The sequence below is a fragment of the Mesoplodon bidens genome (assembly GCF_964165515.1).
Source record: "Mesoplodon bidens genome assembly, chromosome: 15".
NCBI lineage: Eukaryota > Metazoa > Chordata > Mammalia > Artiodactyla > Ziphiidae > Mesoplodon > Mesoplodon bidens.
Window position 1 is genome coordinate 24172600 of NC_138171.1, and position 25429 is coordinate 24198028.

Genomic DNA, 25429 nt, shown 5'->3' on the forward strand with positions numbered 1-25429 from the left:
CTGGTTGTACCAGTTTACATTACCCACGGCAGAGTAGTAGGTGTCTAGTTGTTCTATAGCCTCACAAATACTTTTTTTCCCTCCCTCCTCTCCCCTTCCCTTCCTCCCTAGTCCTGTCTTTTTTTTTTTTTTTAACTATTCTGGTAGGTAAGAAGTGGCATCATATTGTGGCTTTAATTTTCATTTCTTAGAGTCACTTTTTTTTTTTTTTTGCAGTACACGGGCCTCTCATTGTTGTGGCCTCTCCCGTTGTGGAGCACAGGCTCCGGACGCGCAGGCTCAGCGGCCATGGCTCACGGGCCTAGCTGCTCCACGGCATGTGGGATCTTCCCGGACTGGGGCACGAACCCGTGTCCCCTGAATCGGCAGGCAGACTCCCAACCACTGCACCACCAGGGAAGCCCTAGAGTCACTTTTTTATTCCTCTATTTCTCTCATACCCACATGCAATCTGTCAGCAAATTCTATCAGCTCTATCTTCATAATATATCCAGCATCAATGTACTTTCACCATCTCTACTGCAAACACCCTGGTCCACCCCACCATCATTTTTCACCCATATTATTATAGTAGCTTCATAAGAGGAATGTATGTGTCCTTGGGGCTCCCTGAGTGTGTCTTTGCCCCTGAGCCCTATTTCCCCTGTGGTAGCCACAGTGATGCTCTTCAAACAAAAATCAGATCACATCACTCGTCTTCTCAAAAGCCTCCCATGGCTTCCCACCTCACTTAGAATAAAAATCAAAGGAGTTATAATTGGCCTACAAGGCCGTAAGGGATGAGCGTCCTGCTACTTCTCTCTCCTTTGCCCAACCATGTACTATAGATAAACGAGCCTCCTTGTTAATCAAATAAACCAAGCTTACTCTCGGGACTTTTGCATTTGTTCTGTCTACTTAGATTAGATTGTTCTTCCCATGGCCATATGATGGTTCATTCTCTCTCTTCCTTCAGATCTCTGCTCACCTGTCATCCTATTTTAGGGGACTGCCCTGACTTTGCTGTATAAACCAGCAACTCACCACACCCTGGCACATGTTATCCCTTTATTACTGTCCCTCACCTCCTTTACTTTTCCACATAGCACTTATTATCACTGACATTTTAAAACTTTACTTGTTTATTGTCTTCTCTCCCAGTAGACAGTAAGTTCTATGAGGACAGACACTTCATTTTGTTCTCTGCTATAGTCCCAGCTCCTCAAATGGTGTCTGAAACATAGTAGACACTCAATAAATATTTTTGGAATAAACTCATATAAATTGACAAGACGTGATAAGTCCAGAAGAATAATACTGGGATACTGAAAAGCCACATCACATAAGGAACCCTTGAGGGAGCCAGAGATGTTTAACCTAAAGAAGAGAATATTTGGGGGAACAGGATCACTGTCTTCAAAAGTATGCAGGGCTGTCACATGTGGTTTTGGAGGTCAGAACTTGGACCTGACCCATTTGAATACTTCTAGTGACAGGGAGCTCACTATTTTTTGAAGCTGCCAGTTCTGTTATTGGATTGCTCTGTTAGAAAGTTACTATACTGAACTAACATTTATTTCTCTATGACTTCTTCTTATTCATTAATCTGTTCTCTGGAGCTTCCAGACCAAATATCCTTCCCTCTTCACCTCTAACTGGATGAAATGAGACACCAATAGGGGAAATTCGCTGGCAGTCCAGTGGTTAGGACTTCAGGCTCTCACTGCCAAGGGCTGGGGTCCGGTCCCTGGTTGGGGAACTAAGATCCCACATGTTGCGTGGCGTGGCCCAAAAAAAAAAAAAAAAGAGAGAGAGAGAAAGAGAACACCAACACGTATGCCTGAGGAAATTTAAAAAACAGAATAAAACCAAAAAAATGACATGACTTTTGTTTTGCAGAAAGGAATACACCTATGGAAAAATGGGAGGCTTGAAAAAATCACGGGTGTTGTTGCTTGTTGTAAGTGGGAAGGTATTGTGAAGTTGTGAGAGGAAAGACAAAGAAGAAAGATGAGTTGATGGCTCGGGAGAGGAATCTTGGGGAAAAGGACAGAAATATCTAAAGGAGAATTTGATTAAGTTTCTGCTGTATGGGGCAGGCATGATGAACCTTTTTACTAGGCTCTCCATTAAGTAATCAGTAAAATATTCGTGCATTGTAGAGTTGGATCTATTTTGGGGGGGAATATGTAGAAGTCTTGAGTCTGGTGGGTGTGGAGCCAGGATGAGGCTGCTCATGAGAGGGCCGTCATATCCAGGTCCACATACATCAGTCCTTCAGCCAGACGAGAGGAGATCAGAGGAAACAGAGTTTTGGATTCTGTGGAAATGAGTTTTGGATACTGGAAATGAGAATAGTAACATCTGCCAGGAAATGAGACTAATAACATCTGCCAGGAAATGAAGATAATAGAATAAAATATTTCTGTAATGATAAAATTATATATAAAAGGGATTATTATTAAAGTTAGTGGAAGACTGGATGAAATAACTTCCTTTCTCAAAAATTGTCCATTTATTTATTCATCTAGTCATTTGGTGTCTATCTTCTAAATCCCTGGCACTCTTCTAGATCCCTGGCACTCTTCTAGATACTAAGGCTACAACGATGAACAAGGGTTTTTTTTTCCCTAGAAAAGGAACTAGTTAACTACTGCCTGTAGAATTAAGTATCACTTCTTAGCATTGCATTCTTTTTTTTTAATTGGCCACACCACGCGGCATGTGAGATCTTTATTTTTTTTAATTCATTTTATTTATTTATTTATTTATTTTTGGCTGTGTTCGGTCTTTGTTGCTGCGCGCGGGCTTTCTCTAGTTGCGGTGAGCGGGGGCTACTCTTTGTTGCGGTGCGTGGGCTTCTCTTTGCAGTGGCTTCTCTTGTTGTGGAGCACGGATCTAGGTGCGTGGGCTTCAGTAGTTGTGGCACGTGGGCTCAGTTGCTCTGTGGTATGTGGGATCTTCCAGGATCAGGGGTCGAACCCGTGTCCCCTGCATTGGCAGGCGGGTTCTTAACCACTGCGCCACCAGGGAAGCCCCAGTATGTGGGATCTTAGTTCCCCGACCATGTCCCCTGCATTGGCAGGCGGGTTCTTAACCACTGCGCCACCAGGGAAGCCCCAGTATGTGGGATCTTAGTTCCCCGACCAGGGAATTGAACCTTTGCCCCCTGCAGTGGAAGCATGGCGTCTTAACCACTGGACTGCCGGGGAAGTCCCCAGCATGGCATTCTTAATCTGGTACTCAAATGACCCATTTTATCTCCCATGACATTTCCTTACGTAAACTATACTCAGAGCAGCCACATGAGACCATTTATTATTCCTCAGACATACGGTTCTCTTTCACCCTCTTTGCCTTTATACTTTTATGTCCATCCAGAATCCAGTCATTATTCATTCATTGAACAAACATGTACTGGACTCTTTCCTTGTGTTGTGTTTTATGCTGGGACACGTCAGGAACTTTTTTTTTTTGACTGCGTAAGGTGTTTATTTGCAGCGCGCGGGTTCTTCACTGAGGCACAGGGGCTTCTCTCTAGTTGTGGCTTGGAGTTTTTCCTCTTTTCTAGTTGTGGCGCATGGGCTCCAGAGCGCGTGGACTCTGTAGTTTGCGGCACACGGGGCTCTCTAGTTGAGGTGCGGGCAAGCTCTGTAGTTATGGCGCAGGGCTTAGTTGCCCCGCGGCATGTGGGATGTTAGTTCCCCAACCAGGGATCGATCTTGTGTCCCCTGCATTGCAGAACGGATTCTTTACCACTGGACCACCAGGGAAGTCCCAGGAACATGTTTATAAATAAGATATAAACTTTGCCCTCAAAGATCTTAGCCTGGGAGGGGAGAAACATCTTTCCCCCCTTCACCTACTGAAATCCTTCTCTTTCTTCAAGGCCCAGGTGAATCTATGGCCTCTGTGTAGCTTTCCCAGATCCTTTCCCTCAGTACATGGCTTATAATTACTTTGTATCCTTTTCATTCCTATTGTGTGAAAATAAACTGTTTTGTGTGCCTCTCCTTCTAGACTATGAGCTCCTTTCAGGGATCATGTTTTACCCATTTCTGCATCCTGAGAGCAGTTAACACGATACTTTACATCAAATAGGCCCCAGCAACAGCTGGTTGAATTGGAAGAAGAATAAGTTACAGAAACCTACACCTCAGACCTGGCAGGAGGCATAAAATCAAAACACACATTTTTGTGAGTTTTGTTTTTATTTATATTTATTTATTATTTTTTAATTGAAGTATAGTTGATTTACAATGCTGTGTTAGTTTCTGGTATACAGCAAAGTGATTCAGTTATATATAGATGTATATATGTATAATGGAAAAGAATATAAATATATGTATTCTTTTTCATATTCTTTTCCATTATATGTTATTACAAGATATTGAATGTAGTTCCCTGTGCTGTATGCTAGGACATTGCTGTTTACCTATTTTATATATAGTAGTTTGTATCTGCTAAACCCAAACTCCTAATTTATCCCTCTCCCCACCTCCCCACCCCGCTTCTCCATAAGTTTGTTTTCTATGTCTGTGAGTCTGTTTCTGTTTTGTAGATAAGTTCATTTGTGTCATATTTTAGATTCAACATAAAAGTGATATCATGTGATATTTGTATTTCTCTGTCTGACTTACTTCACTTAGTATGATAATCTCTAGGTCCATCCATGTTGCTGCAAATGGCATTATTTCATTCTTTCTTTATGGCTGAGTAGTATTCATGTATATACCACATCTTCCTTTTTTAATATAAATTTATTTATTTTATTTTTGGCTGCATTGGGTCTTCGTTGCTGCACGCAGGCTTTTCTCTGGTTACGACAAGTGGGAGCTACTCTTCCTTGTGGTGCATGGGCTCTAGGCGCGCGGGCTTCAGTAGTTGTGGCTCGCGGGCTCTAGAGCGCAGACTCAGTAGTTGTGGTGCACGGGCTAGTTGCTCCACGGCATGTGGGATCTTCCTGGACCAGGTCTTGGACCCGTGTCCCCTGCATTGGCAGGTGGATTCTTAACGACTGCACCACCAGCGAAGCCCTACCACATCTTCCTTATCCATTCATCTGTCAGTGGACATTTAGGTTGCTTCCATGTCTTGGCACTTGTGAATAGTGCTGCTATGAATATTGGGGTGCATGTACCTTTTCGAGTTAGGTTTTCTCTGGATATATGCCCAGGAGTGGGATTGCTGGATCATATGGAATTCTATTTTTAGCTTTTTAAGGAAACTCCATACTGTTTTCCATAGTGGCTGCACCAATTTATACTCCCACACCAACATTGTAGGAGGGTTCCCTTTTCTCCACACCCTCTCCAGCCTTTATTATTTGTAGACTTTTTAAAAATATTTATTTATTTATTTATTTTGCGGTACGCGGGCCTCTCACTGTTGTGGCCTCTCCCGTTGTGGAGCACAGGCTCCAGACGCGCAGGCTCCAGACGCACAGGCTCAGCGCCATGGCTCATGGGCCCAGCCACTCCGCAGCATGTGGGATCTTCCCAGGCTGGGGCACGAACCCGTGTCCCCTGCATCAGCAGGCGGACTCTCAACCACCAGGGAAGCCCTGTAGACTTTTTTAATGATGGCCATTCTGCTGAGTGTGAGGTGATACCTCATTGTAGTTTTGATTTGCATTTCTCTGATAATTAGTAGCGAAGTTGAGCATCTTTTCATGTGCCCACTGGCCATCTGTATGTCTTCTTTGGAGAAATGTTTATTTAGAGCTTCTGCCCATTTTTTGATTGGACTGTTTGATATTTTGTTGTTATTGAGTTGTGTGAGCTGTTTGTATATTTTGGAAACTAAGCCCTTGTCGGTCACACCTTTTGCAGATATTTTCTCCCAGTCTGTAGGTTGTCTTTTCGTTTGCTTATGGTTTCCTTTGCTGTCTTTTCATTTGTTTATGGTTTCCTAAGCAAAAACTTATAAGTTTGATTAGGTCCCATTTGTTTATTTTTACTTTTATTTCAGTTGCTGGGAGGCTGACCTAAGAAAACATTGCTATGACTTAGGTCAGAGAATGTTTGCCTATGTTATCTTACAGAAGTTTTAAGGTATCCTGTCTTATATTTAAGCGTTTAAGCCATTTTGAGTTTATTTTTGTGTATGGTGTGAAGGAGGATTCTAACTTCATTGATTTGCATGTGGCTGTCCAGCTTTCACAACACCACTTACTGAAGAAACTGCCTTTTCTCCATTTGTATCTTCTTGCCTGCTTTGGCAAAGATTAATTGACCATAGGTGAGTGGGTTTATTTCTGGGCTCTCTATTCTGCTCCATTGATCCATAAAAACATACATATTGAACTGAATTAAAAGGATGGGGAAGACAGTAAGCCAAGCTACCCAGAAGGAGGCTTTTAGAATACGCTAGGGAGTCACTTGTTTAAATTTATTCCAGATTTGTTTACTTCTTGTGCAAACTCAAATTTGGCCTCCAGTAGTCTGGCTATTGGAAGGTAGGCATAAGCCAAACATTCTGCAGTTGTCTGGGAAGAAGAATAGGACTCCTAGAACTCTTACATTTGCCCAAAGGCCGGCTGTCTGGACTTAGGAACTTAGAATCCTAGTTATCAGAACTGGAAAGTATCTTAGAAATTATAAGCTCCCTTTCAGAGGGGCACTGACTTAGCCAAGGTCACACAGCTCTGAACAAATATTCACGTGTAAGCATAGGCAATGAACCTTCCATTCATTCTCTACTCCGTGTAGAACCTTCTACAAATGAGGATCATATCGTCTCCCTAGAAGGTCAGAGTTACTCATCCCATAGTTTTTCTGATGCTCTACCTCTCCTTCTTTGGAATGTGAATAAGAATTTAAAGAAAATCCCTGCAAGTAATCCCATTACTTCTACAGTTTATGACTCCCACCACCTCTCACAGCATGGTGTAGCAGCATTAGCTCAGGGTCAAAAGTCAGAAGTCCCAAGTTCTAGTGCTAGTTCCTACACCAGATAGCTGTGGAACCTTGAACAAGCCGCTTAGTCTCTCCCAGATTCAATTTTACCATCAGGTCAAGAATATATGATATAGGGCTTCCCTGGTGGTGCAGTGGTTAAAAATCCACCTGCCAGTGCAGGGGACATGGGTTCGAGCCCTGATCCAGGAAGATCCCATATGCTGCAGAGCTACTAAGCCCATGAACCACAGCTACTGAGCCTGCGCTCTAGAGCCCGTGAGCCACAACTAGTGAGCCTGTGAGCCACAACTACTGAAGCCCACGGGCCTAGAGCCTGTGCTCCGCAACAAGAGAAGCCACCGCAATGAGAAGCCTGCTCACGGCAACCAAGAGTAGCCTCTGCTCGTCACAACTAGAGAAAGCAATGAAGACCCAAAGCAGCCAAAAAAAGAAAAGAATATACGATATAACATTTTACAGTTCTGCCTCTTTATTTTCCCTGTGGACTCAGAGGAAGAGTAATCAGACTGTGGGTTGATAAAGCATAAAGAGAGGGAGGCTCAAGAAGGAGGGGCTATGGGGATATATATATGCATATGGCTGATTCACTTTGGTGTACAGCAGAAACTAACACAGTATTGTGAAGCAATTACACTGAATAAAGATCTATTATCAATCAATCAATCAATCAATCAATCAATATTGAAAAAAAAAAGAGAGAGAGAATTAACTTCCCTAACCTCACTCTAGAGGCTCTTTTTTTTCTTTCAAATAATCGTTAACATTTTTTTGCTGGCCTCTGATTTAAGCATCTATTGCTTTCTTTTTTCATATTCAAGTTTTTTTTAATTGGTACCGCTTTGTAACATCTTTGGAGGCATACCTTGGAGATATTGTGGGTTTGGTTCCAGACCACTGCAATAAAGTGCGTATCACAATAAAGCCAGTTACACGACATTTTTGGTTTCTGAGTGCATACAAAAGTTATACTTAAACTATACTGTAGTCTCGAAAGTGTACAATAGCATTATGACTAAAAAAAACAATGTACACACCTTAATGTTAAACATACTTTCTTGTTAAAAAATGTTAACCATCCTCTGAGCCTTCAGCAAGCAGTAATCTTTTTGCTGGTGGAGGGTCTTGCCTTGATGCGATGGCTGCTGACTGATCAGGGTGGTGGTTGCTGAAGCTGGGGTGCTGTGGCGATGTCTTAAAATAAGACAACAGTGAAGTCTGCCACATTGATTGACTCTTCCGTTCACAAATGAGTTCTCTGTAGCAGGCAATGCTGTTTGATAGCATTTTACCCACAGTAGAACTTCTTTCCAAATCGGAGGCAGCCCTCTCAAAGGCTGCCGCTGCTTTATCAACTAAGTTGATGTAACACTCCAAATCGTTAGCTGTCACTTCAACTATCTTCAAAGCATCTTCACCAAGAGTAGATTTCATCTCAAGAAACTACTTTATTTGCTCATCTATCAGAAGCAACTCCTCGTCTGTTCAAGTTTTATCACGAGGTTGCAGCAATTCAGTCCCATCTGCAGGTTCCACTTCTAATTCAGGTTGTTTTGCCATTTCCACACCATATGCAGTTACTTTCTCTGCTGAAGTCTTGAACCCTTCAAAGTCACCCATGAGGGTTGGAATCAACTTCTTCCAAATTCCTGTTAATGTTGCTTAATCCCTTTAATGTTCTTAATGGCATCTAGAATGGTAAATCCTTTCCAGAAGGTTTTTAACTGACTTTGCCCAGATCCATCAGAGAAATCACTACTATGGCAGCTATAGGCTTATGGAAAATATTTCTTTTTAAAAAAAATAAATTTATTTATTTATTTTTGGCTGAGTTGGGTCCTTGTTGCTGCGCGCAGGCTCTCTCTAGTTGTGGCGAGCAGGGGCTACTTTTCGTTGTGGTGTGCAGGCTTCTCATTGCAGTGGCTTCTCTTATTGCGGAGCACAGGCTCTAGGCGCACAGGCTTTAGTAGTTGTGGCACGCGGGCTTCAGTAGCTGTGGCTTGTGGGCCTTAGAGCGCAGGATCAGTAGTTGTGGCGCATGGGCTTAGTTGCTCCGCGGCATGTGGGATCTTCCCGGACCAGGGCTCAAACCCGTGTCCCCTGCATTGGCAGGCGGATTCTTAACCACTGTGCCACCAGGGAAGCCCCGGAAAATATTTCTTAAATAAAGAAAGTTGAGGGCTTGGCTGGTGGCATAGTGGTTAAGAATCCACCTGCCAATACAGGGGACACGGGTTTGAGCCCTGGTCCGGGAAGATCTCACATGCCGCGGAGCAACTAAGCTCGCGAGCCACAACTACTGAGCCCACGTGCCACAACTACTGAAGCCCGTGGGCCTAGAGCCCATGCTCCACAACAAAAGAAGCCACCACAATGAGAAGCCTGTGCACTGCAACAAAGAGTAGCCCCCGCTTGCAGCAACTAGAGAAAACCCGTGAGTAGCAATGAAGACCCAATGCAGCCAAAAATAAATAAGAAATAAAATAAATACATAAATACATAAAATTCTAAAAAAAATAAAGTTGAAAGTTGAAATGACTCCTTGATCCATGGGCTACAGAATGGCTGTTGTGTCAGCAGGCATGAAAATAACATTAATCTCAATTAAAAAAAGAAAGAAAGAAAGTGTCAACAAGCAGAGTATATTTAAAAAATGACATTAATCTCACTGTCCATCTCCATCAGAGCTCTTGGGTGACCAGGTGCATTAATGAGCAGTAATATTTTGAAAGGAATCTTTTTTTTTTCCTGAGCAATAGGTCTTAACAGTGGGCTTGAAATATTCAGTAAACCCTGTTGTAAACTGATGTGCTGTCATCCAGGCTTTGTTGTTCCATTATATAGCACAGGCAGAGTAGGTTTAGCATAATTCATAAGGGCCCTTGGATTTTCAGGATGGTAAATGACCATGTCTTCGATTTAAAATTACCAGGTGCATTAGGCCCTAACGAGAGTCAGCCTGTCTTTTGAAGCTTTAAAGCCAAGCATTTTCTCCTCTCTAGCTATGAGAGCCCTAGACGGCATCTTCCAATATAAGATTGTATCATCTACATGGAAAATCTGTTGTTTAGTGTAGCCACCTTCATTAATTGTCTTAGCTACATCTTCTGGATAACTTGCTGCAGCTTCTACATCAGCACTGGTAGCTTTACTTGCACTTTTATGTTGCAGAGATGGCTTCTCTCCTCAACCTCATGAACTAACATTTGCTAGCTTCAAACTTTTCTTCTGTAGTTCCTCACCTCTCTCAGCCTTCATAGAATTGAAGAGAGTTAGGGCTTTACTCTGGATGAGGCTTTGGTTCAAGGGAACGTTGTGGCTGGTTTGATCATCTCTCCAGAGCAAACTTTCTCCATATCAGCAATAAGGCTGTTTCACTTCCTTATCATTCATGTGCTACTGGAGTAGTGTTTTTAATTTCCTTCAAGAACTTTTCCTTTGTATTCACAATTTAGCTAACTGTTTGGTACAAGAGGTCTAGCTCTCAGCCTATTTTGGCTTTCAATATGCTTTCCTCACTAAGCTTAATAATTTCTAGGTTTTGATTTAAAGTGAGAGACATGCAACTTTCACTTGAACACTTAGAAGCCACTGTAGGATTATTATTGGCCTTATTTCAATGTTGTTGTGTCTCAGGGAATGGGGGGCCCAAGGAGAGGGTGTGAGACAGAGGAACAGTCAGTTGGTGGAGCAGTCAGAACACACACAACATTTAATAAGTTCGCCATCTTATATGAACACAGTTCATGGAGCCCCCAAAAATTACAATAGTAACATCAAAGATCACTGATCGGGCTTCCCTGGTGGCTCAGTGGTTGAGAGTCCGCCTCCTGATGCAGGGGACATGGGTTCTTTCCCCAGTCTGGGAGGATCCCACAAAAAAAAAGATCACTGGTCACAGATCACCATAATAGATGTAATAATAATGAAAAAGTTGAAATACTGTGAGAAGTACCAAAACTAGACACAGAGACAGGAGGTAAGCAAACGCCATTGGAAAAACGGCTCTGATAGACTTGATCAATGCAGGGTTGCCACAAACCTTCAGTTTGTAAAAATTGCAATATCTGTGAGGTGCAATAAAGCAAAACACAATAAAACAAGGTACACCTGTATTGAGATATAATTCACATACCATAAAATTCATCCATTTAAAGTATGTAGTTCAATGTTTTAACTATATTGTGCATCCATCATCACAGTCTAAGTTTAGAATATTTTCATCACCCCCAAAATAACCCTGTGTCCTTTAGCAGTCACTTTCTGTCACCACCTCCTCCTCCCAGCACTAGACACCACTAATCTACTTTCTATATCTATAGATTTCCTATTCTGGACATTTCATGTAAATGGAATCATACAAGGTGTGGTTCTTTGTGACTGGCTTCTTTCATTTATTGTAATGTTTTAAAGGCTCATTCATGTTGTAGCATGTACCAATACTTCATTCATTTTTATGCTTGCAGAGTATTCTATTGTAGAAATATACCACAATTTGTTTATCCATTCATCAATTGATAGGTATTTGGATTGTTTCCACCCTTTGGCTGTTATGAATAGCGCTGCTATGAACATTCATGTACAAGTATCTGTGTAGACGTGTTTTCAGTTCTCTTGAGTACATACCAGGAATGGAATTGCTGAGTCAGTTGGTAAATCTGCGTTTAACTTTTTGGGAACTGTCAAATGTTTTCCAAAGTGGCTGTACCATTTTACATTTCCACCAGCAATATCTTAGGGTTCCACATTCTCCACGACCTCACCAACACTTGTTTATTGTCTGTCGTTTTTAATTTTAGCCATTTTTGATGGTGTGAAGTGGTATCTCATTATAGTCTTGATTTACATTTCCTTAATGACTAATGGTGTTGAGCCTCTTTTCATGTGCTTTTGACTACTGGTATATATTCTTTAATAAATGCCTATGCAAATCCTTTGCCTTTTTTTTTTTTTTTTTTTTTTTTTTTTTTTGCGGTATGCGGGCCTCTCCCTCCTGTGGCCTCTCCCGCTGCGGAGCACAGGCTCTGGACGTGCAGGCCCAGCGGCCATGGCTCACAGACCCAGCCGCTCCCGGCACGTGGGATCCTCCTGGACTGGGGCATGAACCCGCGTCCCCTGCATCGGCGGGCGGACGCTCAACCACTGCGCCACCAGGGGAGCCCTCCTTTGCCTATTTTTAAATTGGGTTATCCGTCTTTTTATTTTTGTGTTGTAAGAGCTTTTTATATATTCTCAATACTAGATCCTTATGAGATATATGATTTACAAATATGTTCTTCTATTCTGTGGGATATGTTTTCACTTTGATAGTGTCCTGTGAAGCACCAAAATATTTTATTTTGAAGAATTGCAATTTATCTATTTTTTTCTTTCGTTTCTTGTACTTTTTTATCATATCTAAGAAACCATTGCCTAATCTAAGGGCAGTATTTACACTTATGTTTTCTTCTAAGAGTTTTATGACTTTAGATCTTATATTTAGTACTTTGATCCATTTTGAGTTAATTTGTGTTTAGAGCGTGAGGTTGGGATCCCAACTTCATTCTTTTGCATGTTGATATACAGTTGTCCCAGTACCATTTGTTGAAAAAAATTATTCCTTCTCCATTGAATTACTTTAGCAAATTGTAGGAAATCAATTGACCACAACATAAGGGTTTATTTCTGGAGTCTCAGTCTTTTTCCACTGATCTATATATCTCTTGTTATGCCAGTAAAACACTGTGTTGATGATTGTAGCTTTGTAGTCAGTTTTTAAGTCAAGAAGTGTGAGTCCTCAACTTTTTTTTCAAGATATTTTTGGGAGCTATTTTGGGTCCCTTGCACTTCCATATGAATTTTAATAGGGACTGCGTTGAATCTGCAGATTAGTTTGGGTAATATTGCTGCCTTAACATATTAAGTATTTGACCAAAGAATACAGGGTTTGTTAATTTATTTAGGCCTTCTTTAATTTCTTTCAATAAGGATTTGTAGTTTTCAGTGTGTAGATCTTATGCTCCTTTTGTTAAATTTATTCTTAAGTATTTTATTCTTTTTCATGCTATTATAAATAGATTTCTCTTCTTAATTTCATTATTGGATTGTTTATTGCTAGTGCATAGAAATACAAATGTTTTTTATCAATATTTTATTTTATTTTTTTAAATATTATTTTATTTTATATTGGGGTATATTTGATTTACAATGTTGTGTTAGTTTTGGGTGTACAGAAAAATGATTTAGTTATACATATACATATATCTATTCTTTTTTAGATTCTTTTCCCTACAATTGGTTTTTATATATTGATCTTGTATCCTGCAACATTGCTAAACTTGTTTATTAGCTCTAATTGTTTTTTTAGTACATTCTTTAGGATTTTCCGTATATAAAATCATGTCATTTCTGAATAGATATACTTTTACTTATTCCCTTCTAATACAGGTGCCTTTTATCTTGCCTGATTTTACTCTTGCCTGATTGCTCAGGCTAGAACCTCAAGTACAATGTTGAAAAAAAAGTAGGGAGAGCAGAAATTCTTGTCTTGTTTCTGATTTTAGGGAAAAGGTTAAGTATGGTGTTAGCTGTGGGTTTTTCTGTAGATAACATTTAACAGGTTGAATAAGTTCCCTTCTGTTTCTAGTTTGTTGAGTGTTTTTATCATACAGGGTATTGGATTATAACAAATGCTTTTTCTGCATCTACTGAGATGATCATGTTGATTTTGTCCTTTATTTTGTTGATATGGTGTATTACACTGACTGATTTTCATATATTGAGCCAATTTTGCATCCTTGGTATATAAATCTCCCTTGTTCACGGTATATCATCCTTTTTATATGTTGTTGGATTCAATTTGTTAGAATTTGTTGAGGATTTTCGTGTCTGTAAGATATTTGTAGTTGTCTTATAATCTATCTATATGGTTTTGGTCTCAGAGTAATACTGGCCTCATAGAATGACCTGGAGAGTGTTCCCTTTTCTGTTTTTTGGAAGAGTTTATCAAGGATTAATGTTAATTCTTCTTTAAATGTGGTGGAATTCACCAGTGAATTAATTTGGGCCTGGGCTTTTCTTTGTGGAAAGTTTAAAATTACTAATTCAACATCTTTACTTGTTATAAGTCTATTTAGATTTTCTACTTCTTCTTAGTCTGTGTTAATTGTTTGTGTTTTTCTAGGAATTTGTCAGTTTCATCAATGTTGTCTGATTTGTTGGCATATAGTTGTTTGTAGTATCCCTTATAATCATTTTTATTTCTGTAATGATATTTGTAATTTGATCTTCTCTCTTTTTTTCTTGATAAGTCTAGCTAAAGTTTTGTCAAATTTGTTTATCTTTTCAAAAATCATCTTTTTGGGCCTCCCTGGTGGCGCAGTGGTTGAGAGTCCGCCTGCCGATGCAGGGGATACGGGTTCGTGCCCCGGTCTGGGAGGATCCCATATGCCGCGGAGCGGCTGGGCCCGTGAGCCGTGGCCGCTGGGCCTGCGCGTCTGGAGCCTGTGCTCCGCAACGGGAGAGGCCACAACAGTGAGAGGCCCGCATACCACAAAAAGAAAAAAAAAAAAAAAAAAAAAAATCATCTTTTCATTTTGTTGATTTTCTTTATTGTTTTTTTAGTCTCTATTTCACTTATCTGCTCTAATTCTTATTACTTCCATTCTCCTGCTTGATTTAGGTTTAGGTTGCTCCTATTTTTCTAGCTTCTTTAGGTGGAAGGTTAGGTTATTGATTTGAGATATTTCTTCTTTTTTAATATAGGCACTTAAACCTATACATTTTCCCCATCTCTAATTAATCTAGCTACATCTCATAAGTTTTCATATGTTGAGTTTTTGTTTTCACTCACCTCAAACTATTTTCTAGTTTACCTCATAATTTTTTTGACCCATTTTAAAATTTAGGAATGTGCTGTTTACATGCAAATTTGTGAATTTTCCAAATTTCCTTTAATTGTTGATTTCTAATTTAATTCCACTGTGCTCAGAGAACATGCCTTTAATGACTTTCTTTTTAAAATATTAAGACTTGTTTCATGGCCTAACACATGATCTGTTCTTGAAAATTGTCCATGTGTGCTTGAAAAGAATGTATATTCTGCTGTTGTTCGATGGAGTATCCTATAGATGTGTCTAGTTGGTTTTTATAGTGTTGTTCAAGTCTTCTGTGTCATTGATTTTCTGCCATTATTAAAAATGGAGTATTGGACTCTGCAACTATTATTGTTGAATAGGAGTTTGCCAGGGAGAGAAAAAAATATGACATGAAATGGCATGACCAGAAAGGACAAGGTATGTTGGAGAAAACAAAGGTGGTTTGGAGCGGCTAGAAGGTACGTTGAGAGAGAGGAAGGGTACTATAGACTGAATGTTTGTGCTCACCTCCCCAGTTCATCTGTTGAAACCTAATCCCCAATGTGATGATATTTGGAGGTGGGGCCTTTGGGAGGTGCTTAGGTTATGAGGGTAGAACACTCATGAATAGGATAAGTACCCTTAAAGAAGAGACCCCGGAGAGCTCCCTCCTGCCTTCCACCTTATGAGGACACTGAGAATATGGCTACCTGTGAACCAAGAAGTGAGCCCTCATCAAACACCGAATATGCCAGCATCTCAATCTTGGACTTCCTAGCTTCCAGAACTGTGAGAAATAAATGCTTGTTGTTTAAGCCACCCAGTCTGAACAGACTAAGACAGAGGGGTTGAAGACGAAGTCAGAGAAAAGATAGGTTGGTGCTGGATTGTGGATGGTCTTGAACTCCATACTAAGGAGTTTAAATTTTATCCTATAGACAATGGAATAACTAAACAATTCTGAGCAGAAGACTAGCATGTTTTAGAAAAAACATTCTGATGGCAACTTTTTGAGAGGACTAAAAGAGAGTAAGCTCTGATTCTAATAGGTTAAGTTAGAGTTGGTGAAGGTCTGAAATACCGCGGTTCCAGCATTGATGAAATGGGGTGGTGTAATATTTCAGAGCCTGAGTACATCTGACTCACTCTCCAAGATTTCACTTTTTTTTTTTTTTTTGCGGTACGTGGGCCTCTCACTGTTGTGGCCTCTCCCGTTGCGGAGCACAGGCTCCGGACGCGCAGGCTCAGTGGCCATGGCTCACGGGCCCAGCCGCTTCGCGGCATGTAGGATCTTCCCGGACCGGGGCACAAACCCGTGTCCCCTGTATTGGCAAGCAGACTCTCAACCACTGCGCCACCAGGGAAGCCCAAGATTTCACTCTTTTCCAGGCTGACTTCTTCCCACATTCTCCTTTCCCTTTTGCTCCCTAACTTGGGAGAAGGCCTAGTCTAGAATTTTTAAAAATATATTTAATTTATTTATTTGGTTGCGCCAGGTTTAGTTGCAGCAGGCGGGCTCCTTAGTTGTAGCTTATGGGCTCCTTAGTTGAGGCTTGCTGGCTCCTTAGTTGTGGTATGCAAACTCTTAGTTGTGTCATGTGTGTGGGATCTAGTTCTCAGACCAGGGATTGAACCTGAGCCCCCTGCATTGGGAGCACGGAGTCTTAACCACTGTCCCACCAGGGAAGTCCCAGGCCTAGTCTAGTCTTGATCTGAACAGTGCTGAGGCAAGGTCCTTAAGCTTGGGGTCGATGGGTCTCCGTCTATCTGAAGCCTCTTTTTTACAATGTAGCTGAGAACTTCCCTGGTGGTCCAGTGGTTAAGACTCCGCACTTTCACTGCAGGGGGCGCGGTTCCATCCCTGGTCAGGGAAATAAGATCCCACATGCAGCAGGGCGCAGCCAAAAGAAAAACGCAACGCAGCTGGAAGGGGAAAGAAGACTTCAGCAGTTTTCTACCCAACCAGCTTTAATAATTCCCCAGGTTTTTACCACCTAAAAAACACACTCTTTCACCAGGCTTTAGCGGCCCAGTACAATGAAACCCCAGCCTGATTTCCAGTCTCATTTTCCACCATTCTTCCATTCTCCAGTCCCACTGGGCTGGTTATCCTTCCTAAAATTTACTCTGCTTTTTTCTAACTCTATGCCATTATTTAAGCTATTCCGTCTATGTTTCCTATCTGTGCATGGTCATATCTTACCCATACACAAATCCCACCCCTTCCCCCTCAGATTCCTCTGATTCCCTTAGTTTTAGAAAGACTAGAAAAAGCATAAATTCTAGAACATGAAGGCATGAGTTTTAATTCAAAGAAACCAAAGATACTTGAAATTTCCCTCCCCACCACCTCCTTATAACTATGGCAAAGGCAACATGATCTAGGCGTGACCATTTGAATGCTTCCATCAGGACCTTGAATCTTGAACAAATAGTGTAAGACACAAGGGACAGGGTAGTATTCATTTAAGATGGCACCATGCAGTGGTGATGAAGGTAGTGGTTTCAGCTGTGGTATCCTTAATTAGACCATTCCTGTGCTGTGACTTTGTCATCCCTGGTTCTATTTTCTGAGCTTGATTAGCTGGCCTTCCCCCAAACTCTGAGGATTACTTGATAGCCTTCTGATATATTTATTTCCCCCTTAAGTTGGCAGAGCTGATTTCTGTTGCTTGCAACTAAGAGTCTTGGCATAACTTTGAGGTAAGGTTTTGGGGAGAAGGGGAAAGCAGGGGTCTTTCACTTTTCTCTTTGTAAACCTCTCTGTTGCTACTGTTGTTGTATTACTTCTGTCATTTAAAAATATGCTTTTAAGAGCTTCCCTGGTGGCGCAGTGGTTGAGAGTCCGCCTGCCAGTGCAGGGGACACGGGTTCATGCCCCGGTCCGGGAGGATCCCACGTGCTGCGGAGCTGCTGGGCCCGTGAGCCATGGCCGCTGAGCCTGCGCGTCTGGAGCCTGTGCTCCACAACGGGAGAGGCCACAACAGTGAGAGGCCCACGTACCATAAAAAAAAAATAAATAAATAAATAAAATCAAAATAAAAATATGCTTTTAAAATTGGTAAATCTAAAGCACAGTCGGGTGAAGAGAAGTGGTAGGGAAAAAAATTTGAAAAGTAAGATGGGGCCAGATTTTACAAGGCCTTGACAGTCATTTTGCAGATTCTGAATTTAGCTCAATAAATATGGGAAATTGGAAAAACAGAACAATGACATGATCAGAAGTATATATTTTTATTGCCATGTAGAGGATTAGAGAAATTAGAGACCAGGAGAAAAATGAGGAAGAGCTATTGCCATGGTCCAGTCAAAAGATTGATAGACTTTCTCAATTTGGAGATAGACAGAGAGCGAGATTGTCAATCACAGGTTGGGCCTTCTGGAAGCAGATGCCAAGACAGGGTTTGAGATGCAAGATATTATTAACTACGGGGAGGAAGCAGGATTGAATAGAGGAAGAAATCAGACTGTAGTGTAGATCCAATAAAGACCCAGCCAACCTGGTGAGGAGCTCTGGAATGAACACAGCTCATCAGAAATACAGTGGGTCAGAATGGCTGAAACTTTATACCCCCTGCTTCGTTCAGGCACTGGATAAAGACAGCCCCAGGATGAGCATGACCTTGTGCAGGACTGTTCTCTGTGGGTGAGGCAGACCCTAAAGGAACTGAAGCAGCTAGAGGCTATCTGCTGACTATACTTCCTGTAGCTGAACAGCACATCTTTTCTTGAAGGCAGAACTGGGTGGTACACCTCTGTGCCTACCAGAGAGAAAGAGATGAATTATGACATCTTGAACAAAAGCAATAGAGTGGAAAGGAGGGAGAGGATTCTACAGATATTGTATTTTATAGGTTGGGATAAAAAGGGAGTAAATAAAGGTTAACAGTGAGGTCTCTACATTGATATGATTTGATGGTAATTCTGTTTAACTGAGAGTAAACAGAAGAGGGAGACCAGGTTTGGGGAGACATATGGAATTTCATTTTGAACATGTTGACTCTGAAATGTCTGCAAAATATTAAGGTGCGGATGATTTTCAAGAAGCAAGGCAAATGGGGGGGTCTGGAGGTCAGCAGCAAGGGCTATCTTTATTGAGTATATATATGTTACCTTATATATATTATCTCATTTAATACTTATAATGCCTCTATGAGATAGGTATTGTTTTTATTATACCCTTTTAGTATATTTTATTATACCTTTCGTTTATGAAGAAGCTAAGACTTGAAGAAGTTAAATGCCTGGCTCATAGAGGTAAAACAGGGACAGTATTTGAAGTCATGGAAGTTAGTAGGTCACCAGAAAGGGTACAGTTTAAAGGGGAACAAAAGGAGCCAAAAAAAGGAATTCTAAGGAAGTCAACATTTCAAAGGTAAATTGAGGAAGATGACATAGGCAAAGGGATTGATTGAGCAGCCAGAACAGTTTTTTAAAGATGAGAAGTATGCTGTCTCAGAAGTTGGGGTAAAAAGAGAGTCCTAGTCCACAAAGTGAAATGTTGCAGATATCATGGAAGATGAAGGTTTCACAATTAGAGGTCATTGATGATCTTAGAGCAGTTTACAGAGAAGTCAGATTGCAGTGGGTTGAAGAGAGAGTGGGTGGTGAGGAAGCAGAAGCCAAGGGTATAGGCTACTTTCCCCAAAGTTTTGCCAAGTAGAGGAAATAATAATGCTGTATTCATAAGTAAGGAATTTTATTAATGTTATTATTAATTGATTAATTAATAATTCCTTGCTCCCATATTACTTCGATTGCACACTTCCATCATTTCTCTGGTTATTTCTACCTCTATTGTATAATACCAGTGTCCCTTCCCAAGTCTAACATACCCAGAAGCACTGAATGTTGGTTGTTTGGGTTGTGGATGACTTGTTTTATTTGGTTATGTGTTTTGAATGCCTCAGGTGATTCTGTCTTTGGAAGATGGGTGAGCCACAGACCACCTCCGTCTCCCCAACTCCATCATTTGTTTTCCACAAACATAGATAAGCATTCACTTCTCAGACCAGTTCAGTGAAGGTGCCAGTTCTTAGGTTCTTAGCAAACCAACTACCCTGTCTACCTAGGCTCCTCCCCTCCCCTTCCTCAAACTCTTGGTGGGCGGGTCTCGGAGAAGAAATGAGCTGCCATTCTAAATCTTCTGGAGTATAATGTCCTAGATGAAGAATCTGCACAGTTTTGCACTGAGCTGAGATCTTCCTTTGCCAGGCCCCATCAGTCTAGTTCTTTTTCAGAGAGGGCTGGAGAGTAATTAACACCGCCGCCGTCCACCTGTGCACAAGAAGATGCCTACAGCCACTCCAGTGATGATGAAACAGCCGACCAGGATGCCCAGGACCAGCGAAGTGTAGGAGCGGCCTACTTGGCTTCCTGCAGAACATGCGGAGAGTTAGCTTGAAGAACATACCCCCAAGGAGTCCATGGTTTGAATCGAACCCCAAGAGATTCCTTCCCCAAAGGAAGCGGGGCAGGGAGGGCTAGTTCACCAGTTTACGGAAGGTGTGCATACTCTGTCCCAAACCGCCAGCCTTGGGCCTCCTGTTGCTCAAGGTATCCATCCTTCAGGTCCACGCATTTGCCTGGAACCCACCCAACACACAGGACCCTCCCCGATCCCACCATACCTTTCGAGTTGTTCCCGGTGATGTGCTTCTGCACGTACTGCACACAGGTGTCCTGCAGAAATTCCCGCAGTTCGTACCGAGTACGATTGTACTTGTTGAGCTGCTCCATGGCGTAGGTGATCACATTGGAAGGTGCCTGAGGCCCTGCTGTCCATGAGGCTGTCTTCGGTTGGAAACTCAAAAAGGAGCTCCCATTCACAGACACTTCGAAGAAGACACGGGCTTTCAAGCCCTCAGGAGGCAGCTCACATCCCAGGAAGCAGCGAATGGTCAGAGGAACTGTAGATGGGGGATTCAGGGTCAGGGGGCTATGTGGAAGGGTGTCAGGTTTCGGGGCGTGTCCGCCAGGGGGAAGTGAGCTTTCAGGGTGCAGGGTAGATCAGGACAGGGCCTCTTAACAGGGGATACCCCGAGGTCATGCCAGCAGGAAGAGGGCCTGACGGACAGTACAGTACGTCAGCTAGGACCCCCACTCTTCTCCAGCCTCAATCTCCCACCCAGCAATCAGCAAAGGCAAAAAGACCACGCCCGGCAAGGACACCTATCCCAGAACTTGGCCCCGCCCGGTTCCTCCACAGACCCGCCCCCCAGTTATGTCCCGCCCATAGGCCGCGCCTCCCACCTCAAGGGCCCACCCTCGCCAGCCCCCGCCCCTGCGTGCGTCACTCACAGGCCACGCCCCGCTCGTGGTGCACCACCTGCACCAGGCCTAGGAACTCCTGCAGGTAGCGATTCAGGCTGTTCTTTGTGAGAGCCCAGCTCTCGGGCTCCTGCAAGGGCTGCAGCTGTTGGATCGAGACGTTGTTGCCCGGGCCTTCCAGAACGTGCGTCAGGACCTCCCCCAGCGTCGCGTTGCCCCGGTGCCACACTTCAGAGGGGTTGAGGAAGTAGGAGTCCTGGATCATGTGGAGGTACCGCGGGCCTGGGGGCAGGAGTCAGCGCGTCGGGCCCAGGCCGGCGTGGGAGGGGTTGGCGTGTAACCCGAGATAATAACTCCTCACCCAGAGGTCGGCCGCCCACCTTCTTGGCCCTTCCTAAACCATAAAGTGCCCTCCAACCCTTCCTTCCATTTGACGCTCTCAGGAACCCTGCCAGGAAGGCAGGACAGAGGTTATTATCTTTGTTTTTACAGATGAGGAAACTGAGGCTAGAAGTGCAGGAGCCACTTGCCCCAGGATAATCCAGACGGTCAGTGGAAGAGCCACTCTGGTCTGCTTTCTCTCTCTCACCCCTTCCTCCCCCCACCATTTCCGGTTGGTTAACAAATCCTGACCTACAATGAAGTCCCAATTCCATCTCCTGTTCTCTGTCTCCTCTGCCACTGCCCCACTTCAGGCCTTAGTGGTTCTCATCTGTCCTGGAGTAGTAACTTCCTTCCTCATCCCCCCTCCACTCATCTTTCAGTCTCACCCCTTCTAATCTGCCCTCCACCTGGCCCAGAAATAAGATTATGTCCTTCTGCTTAAAAATCCTCCAGGGACACAGTCCCCTATCAACAAAAACAATAGTAATAGCCATTAGGTGCTTATTATGACCTGGGCACTGTACTTTACATGCATCATTATCTTATTTGTGCCTTCCTTCCATTAACTTGATGCAGTAGCTACTGTTATTAACCCCAGTCCATGTGGAAAACAGGTGAAAGTGGCATAGCAGAGTCAAGGTTAGCATGCAGGCAGTCTGAGCCCAGCACTCTTAGCCACTCAACTATACTGTCTCCCCATAGGATATCTGTCCATAGAATCAAGTCCAAAGTCTTTAGCCTGACATTCAAGGCTGCCGGAGACTGGGCCCCACCTGCCTTTTTTGGCCTCTTCCCTGTGCTTAGATAGTACCTCAAAGTACTTGGAGTCCGTCATGCTGCCTTTCAGGTAACATGTGAATAGCATGCCAGGGTTGCTGTGCCTCCTGGCAAACTTCTGTTCATGCTTTAAGACCCAGCTCTGTTGCCCTCCCCTTGAAGAAGTTTTCCTAATGCTTCTCCTCTTTACCCTCCCAGACACAGTGGGTCAGTTTCAGCGATCCCAGATTCTGCATAACTGTCTCCAAACACACAGGCTTCCATTCCTATAGGCTACAGAATCATGTCTGGTTATCTCTGCCTCCTACACCTACTTAGGGCCCGGCATGGAGTTGGTGCCCAGAGAATGTCTGAGGGGGGAATGAGTCTGGCGTTGTAAATCTCCGTGGTGGCGTGTGTCTCGTCCACGTTTGCCTCTTAGAAGTTGTGCTCTGTGTCTGCAGATGTGAACGAGTATTGCTCTGTGGGTCACCCCCAGGCAAGGTTCTTAACTGCTTTGACCAGTCTCCTCCTTTGTAAAATGGAGGTAATAATATCACCCACCTTGTAAAGATTTTGTGGGAGTGAAATGAGTCAATACACGTCTTAAGCATAGTGAGCACTGACTGAATACTGGTTATTATTTGCTCCCTCTCTGAGGGGGAGACTGAAGCTACAGAGGCTGTGGGAGAGGGGAGACGAGGCCCCTGTGCAATTACAGTGCAAGGCAGTAACTCCCCTTCCCTGCTTAAATGGAGCCACTGTGGCAGCCTGATCTCTCACAAGTTCTCCCATCAACCGCAGCTTGTCTCTCCCCTGCGTTTCCCCTCACCAGCTGCCCCCAGTCTTCCTCCACCTTCTCTAGTCTCCTCTTCTGCCTCACAGGTCTCAGCCCCAGTCTTTCCCCAAGTCTCCCATCAGTTCTCCCAGTGTCTCTCATTCCTTCCATCTCTCGTCTCATCCCTAAGTCTCTTCCCATCTTCCCTAAACTCACCTCCATCCACCATCACCCCCAGACCTCCCTCTCCAGACTTCTCCCCATCTTTCCTCTCTCCCCATGGCTAATTCTCTCACCCTTTCTACAAGCCCCTTTCCCATTTTTCCATTCTTGTTTCCCCCCAGCCTCCTGCATCTCCCCCTTCCCAGGGGCTGAACTATGCTTCCTCACCTTGGCTTTGGGACACGAACCAGTCCCCAGGACCTGCCTGCCCCCTGGAGAGATCCAGCCGGCTGCAGACACAGACACTGTGGGATAAGCTCCCCTCTGGTCTTGCCTGTGTACCCAGACAGGCTGAGAGTCTCCAGAACCATCCCGGGGCACAAGATGTGCCCTGGACTCACCATCTGAGGCTTCCTGGCTACAGAGGGCCCAGCGGGGCAGGAGCAGTAGTGGCAGCAGGGGCAGCAGTGTTGTCAACATCCTGTAGCTGAGGTTCTCTACCCCACCTGGGCTCTTGGCTCTGGCAGGCTGGGGGCTCAGGCTGACTGCAGCCTAGGGGAAAAAGAAGTGAGGACTGTCTGGGAGGGGAGGAGACTGGACGGAGGAGGCTGGAAGGTGGCCAGGGCATGGGAAGAGAAAGAGGTCGGCAGGCTTATAAAGTGTTATTCTTACCCAGTCTCATTTCCTACTAGGAGGCGGGCCTCTCTCTTTCCCTCCCTCTGCCCCACCCTGAATCACACTCTCCTGCCTGCAGGGACCTGCCTTTTCCCTTTTCCCTGGCCACTTCTGAGGAACAGGGAGCGGAAAAGGGGGAGAAGGGCCAGAGAGAAGTCCTGCCTTCGCTGAGTCAGGGGGTGGGGCATCAACTTAGAGCAGATTCTAGGATGTTGAGATCAGCATGTTCCTGGTGGGGAAACTGAGGCTCAGAGAGATGTAAGGAATTAAAAAAAATAATAAAAGAATGACATAGAACAGTATAAAAGTTTTCAGTGCATCACCCTTAATAAGGGTAAACATTATTTCATGAAATATTTGTTCAGTTGTATATGTGTGTGTGTTGGTTCTGTGTGTGTATATTTCTATGGTGGATATTGGGTAACAGTGTAAAGTTTATTTCTTACTCTAGGAAGCAAGTAGAAAAATTTGAAAGTCACTCTCCCAAACTATGTTAATCTCTACTGTGGGATACCGTGCAGTTGTTAAAAAAACCCTTTCTGCCCAATGCCCACTCTGTTTTCATCATATTACTTAGCACTACCTGAAATGATTTTACTTATTCATTTACATGTTTATTGTCTGAATGTCCCATCAGAATGTAAGCTCCATGAGGATAGAGGCTGTCCATCTTATTTGCTACTGTGCCTGGAACAGTGCACATCATAAATAATAGCATAATAAATAATAAATATCAGCTAATGGATGACTCAGTGAGATAGTGATTATATGCATAAATTACCAAGAGTAAGTTACAGAATATTATGTACAGTTTAGACCCATTTATGTGTCAGCCACGCACACAACAACTAAACAACCTATTCCTTTATGGGAGTAAAGGAATCTGGAAAGATGTACGTCAAATATAGCAGTAGTTCATCTCCAGGGAGGGGCCTGAGATTAAGTGTATGTGTGTGTGTGTGCGTGTGTGTGTGTGTGTGTTTGGTGTATGCGTTAGGGGTGACAATCTTGTGAAAGGCTTTCTCACTCTATTTTGTGAAGGATTTTATCACTCTGTCTGTATTGTTTGAAAATTTTGCATCTAGAATGTGATCATATATCTCTTGTTGAATTAAAAATAGAGGTTTAAGTAACAGATTGTGGTAGAAGACACATTATGAACTGATGTGTTGACATGAGACACTGATAAATGAAAAAAGGAACTGTAGAACAATTTATATAGTAAATGATACATATAGTAAAATTCCATATATTTTTAGTTTAAAATTTTTACTTCTGTCCAAGTAATCCATATTTAATTCCATCCTTATATTTTAAAAAAACTTTATGTGTGTATCTATGTATTTATATATGCATAGGGAAAATGCCTGGAAGGGTACCATCTGTAGAGATTACCTCTGGGGAATGGGATTAGATAAAGGGCTGAGGGGGGACTTTAACTTTTTATTTTATGTACTGTTTCTTGGAGGGAGAGTAGATGTCGTAGTAGAATTGGGGCAAACCCTAGGCACATACCAGACTCCCAGTCTCTGAGCTGAAAATATGCAAGAGTGTCCATACTCACCTCTCAGTTGTTATAAACCAGCATAGAAATAACAAAGTTTTTTCCAGTTCGTCAAAGTGGTCTAGTTAGAAGGAGAATGGGGGCCTTGTTTTCCTGGACTGGGACTCAG

General features: G+C 43.0%; 1 protein-coding gene across 2 annotated transcripts; it reads right to left on the bottom strand.

Annotated features, from left to right (window-relative positions):
- Window positions 1-17086: 17086 nt before the first annotated feature.
- Window positions 17087-23874, bottom strand: PROCR (protein C receptor). 2 transcript variants are annotated; one of them, XM_081255214.1, is made up of 5 exons: window positions 23754-23874; window positions 23483-23633; window positions 21032-21283; window positions 20362-20640; window positions 17087-20107 (listed from the first exon to the last, which is right to left on the bottom strand). In XM_081255214.1, the coding sequence occupies exons 2-5, from the start codon at window positions 23559-23561 to the stop codon at window positions 19989-19991; spliced, it is 729 nt and encodes a 242-aa protein (XP_081111340.1). In that variant the 5' UTR covers window positions 23562-23633; window positions 23754-23874; the 3' UTR covers window positions 17087-19988. The 2 variants fall into 2 exon arrangements, with proteins under 2 accessions (XP_081111340.1, XP_081111339.1); XM_081255213.1 differs by having other exon boundaries at window positions 23483-23874.
- Between the last annotated feature and the right edge of the window lie 1555 nt (window positions 23875-25429).